The sequence below is a fragment of the Canis lupus genome, chromosome 5 (assembly GCF_048164855.1).
Source record: "Canis lupus baileyi chromosome 5, mCanLup2.hap1, whole genome shotgun sequence".
Lineage (NCBI taxonomy): Eukaryota > Metazoa > Chordata > Mammalia > Carnivora > Canidae > Canis > Canis lupus.
Window position 1 is genome coordinate 44,977,910 of NC_132842.1, and position 20,094 is coordinate 44,998,003.

The 20,094-nt window shown below is 34.1% G+C and overlaps 1 protein-coding gene across 6 annotated transcripts in view; it reads left to right on the forward strand.

Moving 5' to 3' along the window:
- Window positions 1-20,094, forward strand: part of GPBP1 (GC-rich promoter binding protein 1) — a 72,560-nt gene that overhangs the window by 46,469 nt on the left and 5,997 nt on the right. For 4 of the 6 annotated variants that reach the window (XM_072826507.1, XM_072826505.1, XM_072826504.1 and 1 more), the window contains exons 6-12: window positions 1,854-1,920; window positions 2,981-3,040; window positions 9,708-9,892; window positions 10,496-10,633; window positions 12,153-12,320; window positions 12,760-12,947; window positions 19,530-19,632. In XM_072826507.1, coding sequence (XP_072682608.1) covers window positions 1,854-1,920; window positions 2,981-3,040; window positions 9,708-9,892; window positions 10,496-10,633; window positions 12,153-12,320; window positions 12,760-12,947; window positions 19,530-19,632 — 909 coding nt within the window. The remainder of the gene's footprint in view (window positions 1-1,853; window positions 1,921-2,980; window positions 3,041-9,707; window positions 9,893-10,495; window positions 10,634-12,152; window positions 12,321-12,759; window positions 12,948-19,529; window positions 19,633-20,094) is intronic. The other 2 variants (XM_072826510.1, XM_072826508.1) reach the window with 1 other exon arrangement.

The window sequence follows — 20,094 nt, forward strand, 5'->3', positions numbered from 1 at the left end:
AAGAGACACAGAGAGAGAAAGGGTGGGGGGCAGAGACATAGGCAGAGGGAGAAGCAGGCTCCCGAAAGGAGCCCAGTGTGGGACTCAGTCCTGGATTCTGGGATCATGCCCTGAGCAATGGCATATGCTCAGCTGCTGAGCCACCCAGGCGTCCTTCATTTAAAAATTTTTTTTAGAAGACTATTTCAGTTGGATCTTGAATGGATTACAGTGAGAGGAGGGAGACCAGCTAGGAAGCAGTTGTAGTAGTTCCAGAGAAAACAATGGCTTAAACTGGGTAGCTATGATTAGCGAAGATAATGTTTTGGGTATGGTTTAATGGTAAATTGGGTGGAGGGTGGAAGTGAGTCAAAGGGTTTGATAGATTGGATTTAGGGCAGGGGAGTGGTGAGAAGAAAGAAGAACAAAATATTATTCTTAGGTCCTGTAATGAAGTAACTGTAATTGCTATGCCTTCCCACTTTAGTGGTTCATTTTTTCCACTTACTAGTTGCCATAAAATGGAATTTTTGTAATATAAGTAAATTAGTAATGATAATAGTATGATTTCATAGTGTTGTAGGGTTAAATGAGTAATGCAGTAAATCACTTAAAAACAGTGTCTTGACACATAGCAAGCACTCAATAAAACCTTGTTGCTATTGTTACCGTCTCAACCCCCACTACTGAGTTGGCCTAGCCCTGTTAGAAATCACCTATAGCCTCCACCAAAGTCTTCTGACGTCCTATTTAGTTGGTATCAAGAAATCATACTGGTATGCATACATACTCGTGTGTGTGGGGGGACTTCACAGTAACGTCAGTATAGTGTTAAGAGTTCACTTTTGTGGGTAAGTAAAATACATGAGGATTTCTTTTTTTCAGCATGTTAAGTACCTTTAAGGTATACTGTGTTGCTAGGTAATATGGAAAAATATCTGACTGGGGATCTTAAAACTTAGCTTTTAGAATACACATTCAATGCTGAACTCAATTTTCTTTTTAATATCCTGTGAATCACTTGTTGAAATAAAAATTTGTACTTTGCTTGGAGAATGTGTGTGTTAACTAATTCATGCAGCAATGAAAACCTGACAACTGTTGGGGAGTAGTCTGACTTTTCTCTTCTTTCCTCTTGACCTTAGGCTGAAAGAGTAATTTTTCCAGTTGGTACAAAGACCACATTGCCTTGAGTTTGCTGTGGTTTTTCTTTTTTTAAATTCACATATTATCCTCAGATAGTTGAGGATAAAAATATTTAAAGATTATTTCTGTGTTTTCCTTCTAGAAGTGAGAATAGACAGTAACCATTTTGATTGTTAGCAGAGTGAGCTGAAAGTAAGGTTTATGAATAGACTTTAATAGTTGATTGTATCATGCCAGGTTTTTTCTGTGTGTGTATATATACACATATACATACGTGTGTGTGTGTGTGTGTGTGTGTGTGTGTGTATATATGTATATTTAGATTTTATTTATTCCCTGAGAGACACGGAGAGCGTCCCATGCAGGACTCGATCCCAGGACCCTGGGATCACGACCCGAGCCAAAGGCAGAGACTCCACCACTGAGCTACCCAGGCATCCTTGTATTATTATTTTTTAATTAATTTATTTGAAAGCTTGAGAGTTGTGTGCCTGTGGAAGGGAGGGGGGCAGGGAGAGAATCTCAAGCATACTCCTGAGTGCTGAGCCCCACATAGGGCTCCATCCTACAAGTCATGAGATCATGACCTAAGCTGAAACTGAGTCTGCTCAACTGAGCCACCGAGGTGCCCCTTCACTGTGGTTTTGAGATTACTTTAGAAAAGGTTTATTTTTTTAAAATGTGAGCAGTGTTAACATTTGTTTTATTTTTATTCCAATTTCTTTCAGCCATCTTTAAATCCTGAATATGAGAGAGAACCAAATCAGAATAAATCTTTAGCTGCAGGTGTATGGGGTAAGTAATTTTAAATCTATCTTTGAGGGGTATAAAATGTTATTTGTAGATTTCCCTTTTTTTGTGTGTTTTTAAAAATAAACAGGCTAGAATTAAACTTTTTAAAAATATGTTTTTGAGTGCTCAGCTACATATAAAGGTAGCACTTACCTTTTAAAAACAGGATACCAGGGATGGAGAGTTTGATTTGAAATACTTGATTTGCACATATAAGTACATTAAGTATACTCATGAGTTTTGTTTGTTTTTTAATGGTTGTAAGTTAATGTAATTGAATCAATGTCATTTCAAGAGCAGCCTGATAATCTAAGGAAACAAAAACTTAGTTTAATTTTTAGTTTTTCACAGTTGAAAACTTAGTTAACTGAAAACTAAGTACTTCTAATCATCATATGACATAAAATTAATCTTTTTACGTATGAAAATGGTTATACATAAAGAGTGTTAAATAATTGTATAAATTTGCCTATGAAACTAATCTATGATTGAAATTATTTGCCTTTTTGATTGTCAAAGCTTAATGACATTTTTGGGTAATAACTCCCTTTTCATTAAAACTGCTGAGTTTAATTTGATAGCATCTTACAGAAGATTAAACTGCACTCATTACAAATCAGACAGCTTCTTAAAGATTCAAGTGAAGTTTAAAATAATGGAAAAAATTTAAATGTGAAGATTTGATATCTGAAAAATAAATTTAATTATTTGATGCCAAATTCAAAGGTGATGAATCCACTTTGGAACTTAAACACATGTTCATTTGTATTTTCCTATTGAAAATTATCAGCTTACCAAAAGAAAAGAAGGATTGTGGCTTGTGACACCATACTAGTCCTAATGACAAAGGCATTATTTTAAACTTTGCCACTTCCTGTGCTGTTCTTTATTGTATTTATGGGGTTGATACTCTGGGGAATTATTTTGTTTTCTTTTGATCTCCCGATTTATTTAAGGGCTTTTTAAGGGTGGGGGTGGGGGTGGTCAGACACTTTTGTTAGAACCATGTGAATGGCATTGTTTTTTCTGTATTGCAAATTAGTATTTCTACCACTCTCCCCAGGCCTACACGCCCAGACACACACATACCCAACCAAAAAAATCTCCCAAGCTCCTCTCTTAGGTATGTTTCCTTATTATTCAGTTTTTCTGGGAACAGCTGATTGCATAAGAATATAGAACCACCTGGAAGGTGTTAAATAGAATCTCTAAGAAATTAGGAATAATTTGGATTTGACTAGAATGAAAGTAAATTAAAAAATCAATGTCAGTGAGCATTTGTCATATAAAACTACCTATAGATACTATTGGTACTGATCCTTGGTTAATTTAATAATTTTAGAGATGATTTAAAGGCAAATACATTTTTGAAACTATGAGAATAAAATGTATTAATATAAAGATTTTGGTTCTACTGTTTCAGGGTTGGTCTAAGGATTTTGAGCACTAGTTGAAAAGATGTTTAAAAGGAAGATGTACTCTTTACTGTGCTTTAGGTAAACTAAGAAGTGTGTCTGCATTAGAAAAAAGAAAATGGTTAATTGTGGTTTGATTAACTGTTAAATTCCCAGTACTTCTCATAGGAATACAATGAAGCTTTCATTGTATTACACTTCACTATTCCTTTCTCACCTCCCCCCCCCTGGGTTCCCAAATACTGTTTTCCCCATTGCAACATTTAAAATAGCAATGTTCCTGAGGAAGACATGAGAGAATTTTAGGAAAGACTTCAATAGAACTTATCTAGTGCTACTTCCTTCCAGGTAAGTAAAAATTTAATAACGGGAATGTAATATGTATTAAAAAAAACAAACTAGTTTGTCCCTGAAACTATCCTTTTGTAGATCAGAAATTGCAAGAGTCTAAACATAATATCCCAGCTAAAAATAATACCTTGAGGGAAAGTAATTACACTGTTTAAAATACAGTTACATAAGTTTAATTCTACTTAGAACTTAATTAGTTTTGGAAACACCTTCATGTAGCTTTTATCATGTCTTTATTGTTTTGATCTTAGGATCACTTTTTGAATGCCTACGAGTAATACTAAATCTATCCCTAGATCCTTAATAATTTAAAATTAAAAGAAAAATTAAAGGTACTTGAGTGTGCCTGTGACAGTTGTAAAATATTAAGTTATGTAATTTTTTGGGATGTGAGAAAGAAAAAAAATGTGTTTCTATGCTACTTGAGACGTGATTAATGACTGTTCATTTGTGTGTTTTCAGAAGTCCTACTGGCTGTTTTTGTGTCGATGAATTATGTCAGCAATATATTACTGGCAGAGGCTAACATTTAGTACTTAAAATGCTAAATAGTGAAAATTTCATTCACTAGTAATTAAGCATAATCTTTCAGCTCAGCATTTATTTTTGTGTCTATTTCTTGATAACTTGATGGACTTTTCTGATTTTTTGCTCATATCTGATAATACTACTTAAAAGCATTGAGGTTAATTTTTAAGATTTTGTTTAGCTTTCTAAAAGCAAATTAGTTGACTATTTCTTAAAGGTGGGTTATTTTCTAGAGAATTCCAGTGATACTAGCCAAAAGTATACAGATGGGTGACAAGATTGCATGGAGTTAGATGAAAACCAGTTTTTTAAAAAATGAACTTTGTAAATAGAATTTAAGAGAAAGGAATAATCTTTATTGAATTTCTTTGTAAAAGCATTGTTGGTAGTTTATACATGGAAAAGACTCAACTTTCCTTCAATATCTTATGTGAAAATAATTGTTAAAATAACAAGAAGGTATTGCAACATATGTTAAGTTGAGAAGGGAAAATTAATAGGACTTTATTAGGCAACCTGACAGAAGTAAATTGGACTAATGGATTAGAGTTAGAAGTTTTATTTATTCATCATGTAAGTTGTTTCAGAAGTTTTGAGTAATGTAGGGGGACCTTGTTAAAGAAAAACACCATACATACCCTTACTTTTGACATAATTATTAAGTTAGTGAAACTCATTTGTTTGAAACTCCTACTACATCAAATTAAAAAAACGAAAGCCAAAAAGATGTAAGTAGCATCAATTTATGTAAATCAGAAACTAATTTTCTGCATTAAAATTAGTGTTCACAATAGGAATTTTTTTTAATTGCTGTGGTACAGATTGAGTTTGATATTTGTGTATTACTGTGTTTTATGTGACTAAATTTCCTTTTCAAATTAGTGTGAAAATTTAATTCACATGTAGTTAACCCTTTGTTTGGCTATATGCTATTGTTCACGCATTCAGGTTGCCTCTTATATCAGGATGATAACCTTAATCAGTAATTTGGCATCAGAAAACAGTGGACTTTGACTTCATTTGATAGTGTACACTTACAGGCTTCTCATTCTGAACAGTTATAGGCTTCTTGTATTTTTAGTTGGGGATAGTAAACATTTTGAAGTACTTGGCCTAGCTATACTTTAATTCTGTTTTGTCCACTGGTATAATAATGTAGTGGTTAAGGGTATTTGCTTTGGAATCAGACCTGGGTCTAAACTTTAGGTCTTTTACCTAATGGTTATTTAGACTTTGGGCAGATGACTTAATCTGAGTGAATTTTCTGTGAGATGAGAATGTTTACAATAATTATAATGAGAAAAGCGTTGTTAATAATAAATTGTGTAAGAGGTTTAAATTGTGTAAAGTTGATCTGTTGTGTAAAATCTTTGATCACATTACAGGTATGTAATGAATATTAACTACAGTATGTTCAAATCTAGTAAGCAGTACATATTCTAGTAGATTTATTAAAAAACAAAAAGAATTTCTAAGTGAGAGATCAAAGAATAAAGTAGTAAGTGACTGAAACAAAATATATACAAGACACCTATATGGAGAGTATAGTGAAAGACAAAGAGGATGAAAAATTGAGATGCCCGCTCTGAACCATACATGTTACCAAATTACTTTGTATTATAGATGGCACTATTTTATTTTATTTTTACATTTTTTAAAAGATTTAATTTATTCCTGAGACACACAGAGACAGCAGAGAACAGGCAGAGGGAGAAGCAGGCTCCACGCAGTGAACCTGAGCCAAAAGTAGACACTCAACCACTGAGCCACCCAGGTGCCCCAAGATGGCACTATTTTAATTCTGATTTTTTTTTCTCCAAAGAATTGAACTAGTCCTCTTCCCACCATTGAATTTGTATTTAAGGAAAAAATTTAAGATCACGTATAATTTTTTACACCCCTAAAACTTAGTACTAATAGTTATTATTGACTGGAAGCTTTACTGATAATATGGTCAATTAACACGTATTTTGTATATTGCATGTATTAGATATTCTTACAATGAAGTAAGCTAAGGAAGAGAAAATATATTTACAATATTACACTGTATTTGTCAGAAAAAACTGCATATAGGTAGACTGGTGCAGTTCAAACCTTGTTATTCAGGGTCAACTGTAATATAAAGTGAATATGAATAACTCAGGTTTGGTAATTAGTGCTGCCATTATCCTTTACATTGCTGTTATGTAATCATTGCTATTAAGAACACTGTTTTTATTTTTATTTTTTTTTAAGGTTTTGATTTATTTTGAGAGAGAGAATGAACGTGCAAGTAGGGAGAAGGGCAGAGGGAGGAGAGAATCTCCAGCAGACTCCACGCTGAGTTGCAGAGCCTGACGTGGGGTTCGATCTCATGACCCTGAGATCATGACCTGAGATGAAATCAAGGGTTGGATGCTTAACTGAGCCATCCTGGCGCCCCCACTTTGTTTTTAAATGGGCAGGTTTATGTGGTATATTCAGGGTAGTTGTATAGGACATAAGTTAGTCTCTGTTATGTTTATTTCTGTCAGTGTTTCTCATTTTCTATAATGTAAATCAACCTAAAATTTGATATAATATTGAAATATAATTGGGAGTGTATTTTAGTGGGGGACAGTCTGACTTTTTTAGGACATTTCTAGTATTTTTGAAAAAACATTTCATAGTAACTGTGACACAGGAACTATTTTTAATTTTATAGATAAGATAAATTCATGTGATTGGAGCAAGATTCTGTAAATTTGGTACAAAGTACATGTTTCTTAAACTCTACTATAAGAATTGAATATGAATGCCTAATTAGTGCATTAGCACTATGTCTGCTTCTCTTTCCTTGCAAACCATATCATCTTCCTTTGGGTACCTTTATTTTACATTGCTCTTGTCTTTTTTTTTTTTTTTTAAGATTTTATTTATTTTACAAGGAGAGTGCACACAGGTATGTGTGCTCACAAGTAGGCAGAGGAAGAGGGAGAAGCAAACTCCCCTGCTGAGCAAAGAGCCCGATTCGGGGCTTGAACCCAGGACTCTGGGATCATGACCTGAGGGAAGGCAGATGGTTAACTAACTAAGCTACCCAGGCTCCCTGCTACTTAGCCTTTTATAATTTATTTCTTAGGCTTCATCTTTCTTTCTTCTTTTTAATTCTTCACATCTGTGGAAGCTTGAATCCACTACTGAGTTCCAGTGTTCCGTGCTCTACTGAGCCAGCTAGACATCCCTTCACCTTTTTTAGAGTATTCTCTCTTTGCCCTGAAGGCCTTTTTGAGGAAGAAGCCAGAATATTTCTTGCTCTAGATGTCTAAGAATCAAATTTTAGGAAAGTGAACTTTGTAGTCAGGAACTATGTTGAGGCTTACAGATAAAATATGTTTGCTTATCCTTTTCTATCTTTTAATTTTGATTGTTTATGCACAATAATTTCTTGTTAATTTTTTGTTCTTGTACCTTGTCAATTTTTTGTTCTTGTACCTCAGCCTTCTATGTGGGACCATTCTACTTCTTGCAGTACCTTGTTTAGAATTTCCTTCAGTAGGAATTTTTTTCTTAGTGATTGATCTTTGAAAAGTTTCACTTCTGTCCTTTGCCATATATGGTTTTTTCGAGTCCCATTTATAATCCAAGATTCTGTAGGGTAAATTAATCCCATCTTCAGCTGTTAGGTTCCTTTGTGGATACTCTAAAGTTTTTTTTCTTTACTACTTTTTCTAAAAATGTGGGTTGACATGACTCCTTCCAGATGACCCTTTTCCTGTTGTATTTGTTTTCTTCTTAGAGTGACTTTAACGTAAGGACCTACTATAAGGTAAAGAAGAGATGAGCTTGTGTGCTTAATGGGCCTTGTTGAACTAGAAGTGCCTATGAGTCATGTTTGAACTCCTTTAATTGTGATGTACTGATAGAAATGTCCTCTGTTTCAACACTTGAATTCCTCCGGGACCTTGCAATGCTTAGTACCTTTTCTCAGTACCAATCATTCTGATTCTTGAGTTTCATTTAATTTAGAGTTTGAGTACCAGGCTGTTAAGATTTTCTCTTACATTTTAATTTTTAGAATTGCTAATTTAAATCTTTTTTTCCCACAATTTTACTCACACACTTACATCATCTGTTTACCAGAATAATTTACAAAACTTAAATTGTTGAGTGCTATTTCTGGTGTTCTACATTCACCTGCATTTGAGATCTTTATTCTTAATTTTTGTTTTGTTGACTTAATTGTGTAGGTTCTTTAGAAAAGCTATGTATTACCGATTTAATATCTGTGTTGCGTGCCTGAAGATTTCTTCCTTAGCCCTTAAGACCCTCAAGAAGTTGAAATGTTTGCCTTAGTAGTTGAGCCGTCTGTTTATTAACTTTTAGGAATATTGCTCAGTTTACTTTAGGTCCTTGTTCTTTCGTACTTTACCATTAAAATAAATGAAGCATCATACCAGCTCTATATTTTGAGGAGTTTGAAGCTCACTCATATGAACTTTGAGAGTACCTTCGTATCCCTACAAATCCTTGTTTAGTTTTTAAAATGGTCCATAGGAAGTTTGGTTTGGTTTGTTTGAAGTGAGGCATCCTCACAAACATGTAGACAACTTGGCATCTCACAGGATCTTATCTTATTTCATACACAGTGCTAATTTTGTTTTAGATTTTCTGAGCTTTCTCTCAGTTCTTTTACCCTAAGCTCTCCAATTATGATGAAACTGATACTTTGAGATTTTTTCTAAGGGAAGAAAGACATTTTACCACAATAATTGTGAACAAGCTCACGTGTAATACTGCACTAAATTCTAGGAGTGTGTAGAAACTAAACTCAGTTTTTTTCATGTTTTAACAACTGCAGTTGGTCTTGAGAAGAAAGCTTTCCAGTTGTTGTTGCTAGTACTATCTTCAGAACGATTGAGTTCTTAGCCCTGTAGTATATATAATGCCTTCATTGTAGTTAGATGGGCAATGAGTATTTGACTTGGTATTGTGAAATAGAATCCTGTTTTCTGCTAGTCATAACTTCAGGGAGAAATTTAAAAATAAGGGAACTATATAGTTCTTTGTTTATTGGTGATAACTTTTTAAGTGAGATAAAAAGAATGAGAATGGGTTAGGAAAAATGTCTTTTTAAGGAGAAGGCAAAAATAAAATGTACTCTATATTCTGAGCATTAGGTGCAATTAGGGTGAAGTTTGCATTTAAAAAAATTAAAAATATGCTAAGAGTATAAGTTAATCTTGAATTGGTCATAGTTAACATTCTAGGCCACTAGTGAGCTGAAATCATCTGTATTACTTGACATTGCTCAATTCTTGCTATATTTTTAATTATGTTGTAGCTTTATTTTTGAAGCAGGAAGCTCACGCTTATAGCTTATATAGCTCATGCTTATATAACTTAATTATTTTACCCTGGAAGCAGCTATTATTCTTAAACATAATCTAGGTTTGGAATATGCTGCTTTTTTGGTGGTTTAATTTTTTGCTAAAATATAAACTGTATGTAACCCTTGCTCGTGCTTTATTTATGCAGAGTATCCTCCGAATCCTAAATCTAGAGCTCCAAGGATGCTGGTCATTAAGAAAGGTAATACAAAAGACTTACAGCTATCTGGATTCCCAGTGGTAGGAAATCTTCAGTCACAGCCAGTTAAGAATGGGACTGGTCCAAGTGTTTATAAAGGCTTAGTCCCTAAACCTGCTGCTCCACCTACAAAAGTAAGTTCTACATTTTTAAAAATGCAAGTTTTAAGTTGGTACCAATTAAGTTACTTCAGGAAAAGAATGTTAAAAATTTTACACCAAAGTGTGGGGGTGGGGGTTGTTGGTGGGTACTGACTTTTAAGTGCAAAGACTTGGCTCACTGTATGTCATTAATTTTAATTATCTTTTAGATGCTGTGTGTGTTTGTCCATGTATGTTTTATCTTCTTTTAATAGCAAGTGAAATCTAAAATTTTGTTTTCCCAGATGGATCTATGATATATTTGCTTAATAATATATAGTGCTGTTTCCTTGGTGTTCACTTTTAGGTTTTTGGAGCTCCTACTTGTATTTTCTTGATAGTAGGCAAAGTAAATCTAACTTTAGATTAATAGAACTTTGAAAAAATAGCATAGTAGTCAGATATTTTTATCTGAATATGAAGCTTTGGTTTGATTTGTAGAAAGAGAAATAAGTAGGAATGATTAAGATACATTACAAAAATGATTGTCTTTATGAGTCTCATAGTAGTCATCTTTATTTTATAGAGTTCACTTTTTCTCTATGTTCCAGATGATCTGTTTTCGATGCATATTAATACTTGAATATTTTTCTTTAGCCCACACAATGGAAAAGCCAAACTAAAGAAAATAAAGTTGGGACTTTCCCTCATGAGTCTACATATGGTGTTGGCAACTTCAATGCTTTTAAATCAACTGCCAAGAATTTTACTCCATCAACAACTTCAGTGAAAGAGGTATGTCATTTAAAATTATTCCTGAGGAATGCAACATATCTTAATCATGATAATTCAATTAACTGAGCAAAGGGCATAGATACATTAAATGAGTACATTTAAATGAGATATTTCAGTGTTTTCAGAATACTTGATTCAAAAACTTAGCTCTTGCTAATGCTAATCATTTTTGCACTTTAAGAATAATTTAAGTATTTTTACTTATTTAATTTTTTAAAGGTTTTATTTATTTATTCATGAGAGGCAGAGACACAGGCAGAGGGAGAAGCAGACTCCATGCAGGGGAGCCTGATGTGGGACTCAATCCCAGGACTCCAGGATCATGCCCTGGGCTGAAGGCAGGCATTAAACCACTGAGCCATCCAGGGATCGCCAATTTAAGTATTTTTAAACAAAATCCCCAAGTATCTTAAAATGTAGAGAAACTAATAGAAATACCTAGTTACCAATCAGCTATAAGTAAAAATTTTTAAGAAAAGAATGATGACAATTGCAATTTTGCCATATGTGATAGAGTTACACTATGCTCTAAGATTGAACCTTGACTAAAAAAGGAGGATTTGTATTATATAATCTTCCTTTGGGGATGATTAGTGTTAACACTCAAGGGGCCAGAGAGGAGGAGAAGAGGAAGAATGCATATTATTATTTTATGGACTTTGGCTGCTTTTGGTAGCTTAAGTATTTTTTTTTTGTCATTTGACCAAGTTTCTGAAGCTTCTAGATCAGGGAGTTCCATGATGAGTTCAGGGTCAAAGGCATTTGTTTCTATGTTGCTACACTGGAAATTGCTCTGTGTATTGTATTGGAACATCATAGCCCCTCATTTTACTGGTTTTTAGTAATAGAAATTTAGAACTGGGATGAAAGGACCAGCATTCTCAGTTGGTATTATGGCTTAGATTCCTTATAGTCTATAGACATTTATTGCCAACACTTTGGCATTATGGTAGTTTTCCATAGATAAAAATCTCTAACATGGAGTTTTAACATTGTTTTCTACTGTGTTCCACTGTCAAAACAAAATAAAAAAAAGGACTCTAGTACATATCCCCCCCACCTCCTTCCAGCCCTACCACAAACATTTTCCTTCATGAAATCCTACTTGATAAACTCTGTATCTGTGTGTATATAATTATAAAATAGATCTTATTGGAGTTATTAGGACCTTAGAACTCTATGGGACACAGTTTTAAAAACCACTCCAATATGTATTATAGGCATATTTAAGTAGCTTTAGAATGGATTTTACGAAATTATTTAAACTCTCAATTTAGAACAGTGGTTGTTAGTAGTGCCAGACCTTAATTGTTTTATGGGATAAAAAAAAAAAAAAGAATTAAAAAAAATTCTTTTGTTTACTTATTCAGTGGGATAAACTTATACAAGTATAGAGGGAAATAGGCTTTAAAATCAATTTTGTATTGTGAATAGGGTGAAATAGGAAGTTGTAGTAGTTAAACTTTATATTGATATTCTTTGTCTCTGTATTTATTACTATTTCTGAATTTTTTCTTAGTGTAATCGCTCAAATTCCTCTTCACCTGTTGACAAACTTAATCAGCAGCCTCGTCTAACCAAACTGACACGTATGCGCACTGATAAGAAGAGTGAATTTTTGAAAGCGTTGAAAAGGGACAGAGTAGAAGAGGAACATGAAGATGAAAGTCATGCTGGCTCAGAGAAGGTAATTGAACTAGCAGTAACTCTTGGTTTGACATTAACATGTCATTGGAATATTTGGTCAGATATCATTCAAGACCTTTGAATAAACTTTAATCAAAATAGTCATCTCCCTGAAAGCAAGCTAGTTTACTATATGTATAAAGAAGGACTTCTTTTCTGAAGTAGATTTTTCTCGTTCTGTTGTTGCTGTGCAGAAATAATGTTTTGTTTTGTATTTTCTGTCTTGCCTGCCTTCATCCTTTTGATTTGCCTTTGTTGAATAAATGTGAAGACATAGAGTCAGAAAACTGTGGGTATTCTTCACAGCTTACTTTTATATTTTCTGAGAATATCTCCTAAATTTAATGACTATAATATTTATGTATTATCTGGAATCTATTAAAGTTTTCAACAGATGTAATCTCTAACTCCTTTTTCTTTTTTAACTTCCTACAAATCAGGATGATGATTCATTTAACTTGCATAACAGCAATAGTACTCATCAAGAAAGGGATATAAACCGAAATTTTGATGAAAATGAAATTCCACAGGAGAATGGCAATGCCTCAGTAATTTCCCAGCAGATCATTCGGTCTTCAACCTTCCCACAAACTGATGTTCTTTCAAGTTCACTTGAGGCAGAACACAGGTTAGTGTTCATTTTTACTTTTTTCTTAGCATTTTTTACATCCAGGGTTTTGATATTATTATAGAATTGTGACTTATTTGAAGTTTTTTTGAACTGTTTACCAAATTCCCTCCATCTTACATGTAGAGTTACATGATTTTTGATACATTCAGAGCTGTGCAACTGACATCACATTCTGATTTTACAGCATTTCTGTCCCCCCTAGAAGAAGCCCTGTGCTCATTTGCATTTAATTTCTCATTTTTCCTCTATGTCCTGGGCAATTACTAATCTACTTTCTTGATAGTTTTGCCTTTGCTGGATATAAATAGAATCATATATTGGTGTTTTATGCCTGGCTTCTTTCACTTAGCATAATGCTTTCAAGATTCATGTTGTATCTTGTGTCACTATTTTGTGTATCTTTAGTGACAAGTATGCGATATGGCTCTGTCACATTTTGTTCATCAGTTTTGTTGGGTATTGAGTTGTTTGTACTTGATGAGTATTCAGGATAATGGTACTTACTATCTGAAAATTCCTGTACACGTTTTTGTATGGACATGTTTTTGGCATTTTGGGTGTGGGTAGTTACAGGAGTGGAATTGCTGGGACATAAGCTCAACATTTTGAGACTTCAAACTATTTTCTAAAATGACTATACCATTTTACATTCTTATTAACAACATATGAAGGTTCCAGTTTCTCCATATTCTTACTTAACCACTCTAATGTTTGTGTTGAGTATCTTTTCAAGTACTTGTTCGCCATTTGTATGTCTTCTGTGAAGAAATACCTATTGAAATTCTTTGTCCATTATTAAATTGTATTATTTGTCTTACTGATTGTAAGAATTCTGTATGTATTTTGAATATAGGTCCATAATCACATGATAATTTGCAGATATTTTTCCCCATTCTGAGTTTTTCACTTTTTCAGTGGTGCCTTTTGAAATGCAAAAACTTTAAATTTCGATAAAGTCATTTTATCATTTTTCCCCCTTTTATTCTGTTTTGCACATTTTGTGAATGTTCGAAGTATAGAGGTCCAAATTCATCCTTTTCCATATGGATATCCAGTTGTCTCACTATGTGATTTATTTTTTTATTGCAGGCTTTCAAGAGCACTTTATGCTTCCATTATTGCAGTTTTTAAACACTTTTTAAATAGTGAAGTCTTAAGTGATTTAGTAGTCTAAGAATTGAAGAGTATTGAAGTCTAGTGTGAACTTTTAGGTTTTTTTTTTCCTCCTATGATTCCCTAGGTAAGATAATAGCAGGTATTTTTTAAGAAATAAATGACTTACCCTTCATATGGTCTTGAAATAAACCACGTAGTTCAACATTAGTAAATGAGGCATTTATGGACTAAAGCTTAATTCCTTCTGATTTTTTTTGTCGTTTTAATTAAGCAGATTTTTATTGAAGCTTAAATTGTGGTACAGAAATATACTTCAACTGATTGAATTACCAACACCATGAAGGGAGAAATGATGGCACCAAAACTTACCTCTCTACTATGTCTACTAGTATTAGATTACTATTCAGTCTGTAATCTTCATTTTTTTTCTATTACAGATTTTATTTGAGAGAGAGCTTAAGTGATGGTGGTGGGGGTAGCAGAGGGGGAGAGAGAAGCAGACTCCCCACTGAGCAGGGAACCCATGGGGACCTTGATCCCAGGACCCTAAGATCATGATCTGAGCCAAAGGCAGACATTTAACCAACTGAGCCACCCAGGTGGCCCTGTAGTTTTCATTTTTATAGGCTTTTTCCCATACATATTTATGCAGTTTTTCAGTGTAACTACTAAAGCAATAAAATGCTGATATGTGTAGTTATATTGTCACATATCACTCTGTAATTGCCTTATGTAAATTGAGTTGTTCTTCTGTTAAAAAATTTTTACATTGTTTAGGACCAGGCTCAGTGTGGAGTGATATGTATATGTTAACAGCCTCGGTGGTTGACTTGACTTTCTGTTTAGTTTAATGCCATTTCTCCTAGAACTTTATTTAATTCTAAGACAGTGGGGATGTAAGCTATACCTACCGTAGAATAACTTTTAAAATATTTAGATTAAAGACCTCTTTAAGTCTTTGTCTTTCAGGTCCAATTCATACATTATTCTTTATCTCCATAACGGTTTTTGCTCCCCTTTACCAAATGATGTCCTGCCCTTTTTAAATGTAGCTGTAACTATTATATATGAGAATACAGGCATTTGTTTTAATTTTGTAATCTTCCTATACTAACTTGAACTTCTTTTTGCCTAAAATAATTTATTGGGTGGGTGATAAATGTGAATGTTCATTTGCTGAGAGTTAAACTAGATTAATTTGAGCTAACTTAACTAGGTAATATCTATAAATTTACTTATTCGGGCAAACTGTATTTTGTTTCTATGCATTTAGTATGAATGGATCAGTAACCATACTTTTTATTCCCACCCAAAGGGTAGAATTCCCTTTTACTTCATGCTGTAGTTACTGACTTGTAACTCTGATCGTAGGCCAAGTAATGGCTGCAGTGTCATACAGTGCAGAAAATGGTAAACACTAATTCCTTTTTAAAAAGATAGGCAGAGGTAGACATTTTGGTATTTCCCCCCCATTATTCTAGTAGACCATCTTATATATCTCATTTGGAGCTACGGTTCTGTAGTATGAATATAATTCATGAAACTTGTTTACCTATTAATTTGGGATCTCTCCCTGTACTTTTGTTTGTTTTTTTACAAATAATGCTGCTGTGAGGCACCTGGGTGCCTCAGTTGGTTCAGTGTCTGACTCTTGATTTTGGCTTAGGTCATGATCTCAGGATTGTGAGGTCAAGCTCCTTGAGTTTTGTGCTTAGCATGGAGTTTCCTTGAAATTGTCTCTCCCTCTGCCCCTCTCCATGCTTGTGTGCGCGCTCTCTCTCTCTCTCTCTCTCTCTCTCTCTCAGATATATAAAATCTTAAAAAAAAAACCCAGATAGTTCTGGTGTGAACATCCTTGTATTTATATATCCTTAAACATATGTATAAATGTGTATAAAACAGACTACTAGGAATGAAGTTAAATGGTCAAATGGCACACGTAATTAAAATAATCAGATTTTACTTGAAGATGTTTTTCCAGTTCCCAGTCTCACCAATAGTCATTTAAATATTTTTAGTCTGACAGTTAAGTCCTGTGCAGAGAAAAGAAATTATACAAACCCAGATGTTCTAATGATTATAGTAAAAGAGGAATTACCTTTTAAAAGGAGATACAGGGTATCCCTGGGTGGCTCAGCAGTTTAGCGCCTGCCTTTGGCCCAGGCCATGATCCTGGGGACCCAGGATCAAGTCCCATGTCGGGCTCCCTGCGTGGAGCCTGCTTCTCCCTCTGCCTGTGTCTCTGCCTCTCTCTCTTTTTCTGTGTCTCCCATGAATAAATGAATAAAATCTTTAAAAAAAAAATTAAAGGAGGGACGCCTGAATGGCTCAGCAGTTGAGCGTCTGCCTTCAGCTCAGGGTGTGACTCCGGGGTCCCGGGATCAAGTTCCGCATCAGGCTCCTCATAGGGAGCCTGCTTCTCTCCCTGCCTGTGTCTCTGCCACTCTCTCACTCATGAATCAATAAATGAAATCTTAAAAAAATAAAATAAAGGAGATACAGCATAGGCAATAAAAGAATAAAGATAAATTTTTTACCTGTAGAAACTGTGTTAAGACTGTAGTAAAAGTTGAAACTTAATGGTAAAGTTGGAACTTAGTATCTTTTTTGTTTTTGTATTTGCCTGCAGTATTTTGTAGCAAAAGGAAGTTGAGCCACACAGTTACATAGAAAATACTCACTCCAGTACCTATAATGAATGATTTAACTTTATTAGTTCTTCATCTGCAGACATAGTAATGTAGAAAGCATTTTGGTGTTTTCTTGCTTGATTCATGAAGATGCGGGGAAGAGAGATTTGCCATTCTATACCTCAACAGAGTGTGATCTTCTTCAGGTGACTACTAATGGGAGAAAATGGAGAGAATAGGAATTCAGAACTAAGCCACATAGAGCAAGAAGAGAAGTTCCAAAATTGGGATAAACTCTAGGGGGTTGGTAGGGAACCCATAGTGCATAACGAGATTAACAGTGATGACTACCTGAATGAATATTTCACTTTGTACGTCATCGTCCTTTTTATTTTTTTTTGAAGTCCTTATATTATTTTGTGGAAATGTTGTACATGCTAAAAAAGATCTCAAGTCAATAAAAAAGGAAGTAAATGTGCTACTACTTTGGAAGCATTTTAACTTAAATTTCTTAGTTTGAGTTTTTTCTGCTTGGTGTATAGTGTATGTTTAGAAGTATTCCACAGAAACACATTAATATATATTTTGAGGTAACAAAGTTAATGGCTTCTTTCAGATTATGAGTTTTATTTCTCTGAAAATGGTGGAGTGATACTTCTTTTCCATGGCTTCAAATTTCCATAAACTTTATGTGCATATTAAGTATTTACATTGGTTGAATTTAACAAATCAGGCGTCAGTGATAAAGTTCTCAGGGATAACAATTCTTAGTTCGTATGTGTAAACTAAAATACAAAATGAAAAATACGAAACATATACAAAAAACACGTTATTATTAGTTTTCTTGTCAAGTTTCAATATTTCATCACGATAGTGAGGATAGTTTGAATGTTAAGGGTGGGGAGTAGGTAAGCATCAAATGAGTGCCAGAGAAATTCAAGGGAGTTTGGGATAGATCTCATGGCTTGAGTACCAGTCAGAAAGAGTAATTCAGAGCTAAATTAAATCTTTAAAGATGAGACAATAATAGGACAGGAAGGGGATGTGAAAGGATATTTAGGGTTGAATACATACTTAAGGGGCAGTGAGTGAAGTATCTTGAAGGAGTGTGTAGTCCTTACTGGAATTAGAGATAACATTGAAAAGGCAGGGCCTTGGAGATCTTTGCAAACTCCTTGATTGCTTCAGATGAAGAATTAGCTCAGGGAAGTGAAGGAATTTGCCTTTGGCTTATATACCTATTTGTGATAGAATAGGAATTGGGACCCAAGTACTCTGCTTCTAAATCTATACTTTTTCTAATGTAAGAAATTTGAATTTGTGGTCATGAAGTTAAGGAGTTTATTCTTTAGGAATTGGGAAGCCATTAGAAACACTTAGCAGAGGCTAGTTATTGTGAAAGTATAAGATGTAAGGGTGATAGTCAAAGTGTAAGATGTAATTGGTGTAATAGTTTGAGGGAATGAGGAGAAACACTAACAAAAAAGGAAAGGCGTAGATCACTGTCACAGTATATTCCTAACTGTAGGGCAAAGCATTTGTTTTGAAAGCTCTTCCAGAAACAGTTAATAGTTACACCTTCTGGAGGGAAGGGGGAAGGTGAGATTGGACATTTATACTAACTTGGAAAGAGAAGACTAGAATTCTGTTTGCTTCTTTGCCATCAAGTAAGCAAGTTATTTTACCTGATCTTGATTATGTGTAAAATATGGGTGTTACGTTAAATCAGTGCTCAGATTCTCTGAGCACTGATACTGAGATTATTTGAAAAGGTACAAGACCCTTGTGGCTGGTTCAAGTTAAGAGATGAGTTAGGTATAAATAGAGTAACAAAATATTAAAAAACCAACATGGACCAATACAGTACATGTGGCTATGTAAGAAACTTTGAAATAGTTGAGTCAGATGCATCAGCTGTGGCTGGTTTTCATATTTGCCTGACTGGAGAAAAGTCATTGGCTCCCTGTTACTTATTTTTTTAAAGCTCACTGTGCCTTAGATGGAAATATTCTTTTTAAAAATTGGAAGGAGGGCAGCCCCAGTGGCACAGTGGTTTAGCGCAACCTGCAGCCAGGGGTGTGATCCTGGGGACCCGGGATCGAGACCCACATCGGGCTCCTTGTATGGAGCCTGCTTTTCCCTCTGCCTGTGTCTCTCTCTTTCTCTGTGTATCTCTATGAATAAATAAATAAAATCTTTAAAAAATAATAAATAAAAATTGGAAGGAAAAGAGAATAACCATATTAATTATTTTACTTAGATCTCTTCATCGGAAGAGCTTTTAAAAAAGTGGTCTGCTACTGTAGAACATAGTGCCCCTTTCACATTGAAATATATGTTGAGGTTGATGATTGGCATGTACGTAAGAGGTGATACCAACTATAAAATGCAAGGTAGGGGTAAGATAGCTCAACTTTTTCTTTCCAAAGTAAAAAAAACTTAATGAGTAGCTAAGAATATGGTAGATTGTGGTGATATTAAAAAAAAAGAAGAAGAAGAAATACTGCTTTTACTTTCTGTATAAGAATTTAGCAGTTTTTGTTTTATTTTTAAGTTTCTGGGCTAGAGACCCTTTCCTAAATTTCCAGCCTAGAGAACCTCTGAGGACAAAGTTAAAACAGTCGCACACAGTTCATTCTGATCTTCCTAACAGTTTATTGGGCTTTAATTTTACCTGTTCATTTTAAAAAAGATTGAAAGCGTATAGTAAGTTCTTTTTTATGTGTTTTGAGGACTTTATAATGGATCTGGATGGTGTTTTCTTACAGTGTAAATGGAATTATTCTACTTGGGTGAAGCTATAAATTAACCTGTTTTCCTGACTCCTTTTCAGATTGTTAAAGGAGATGGGCTGGCAAGAAGACAGTGAGAATGATGAAACATGTGCTCCCTTAACTGAGGATGAAATGAGAGAATTCCAAGTTATTAGTGAACAGGTGAGAAGACCTGGATCATAAAAATTCACTTTAAATTGCCTTTCCTTAATCAGAATGACATACTATACTAAGCATTTTTTAAGAGAAGAGAGATTTTATACCTTTCTATTTAGGAGTTTATTAGACATCACAGTATAGGTCAGAATTGAATTTGTTTTAAATTGCATTTGTCTACATTGCTTAGAAATTAGTATAAAATGTCTATGATTTGTCATGTCCAGCCTTTTTTTTTTTTTTTTAATAGTATGGGGATAAGTAAAAAGCACCACTGTCTTCACCCTTTCCTTGCATAAGAATATTTTGTGTTCTGAATCCTCTTGTTTTTTGTCTCCATAGTTTCTTTTTTGAAAGAGTGTTAGGAAATGTTTGATAGAATTGCTGAAATAAAAAAAATTTTAAATGTGAAAAAAATGAAATTGCTAGGTCATATGGTCGTGTTTAACTTTTTGAGGAACCACCATA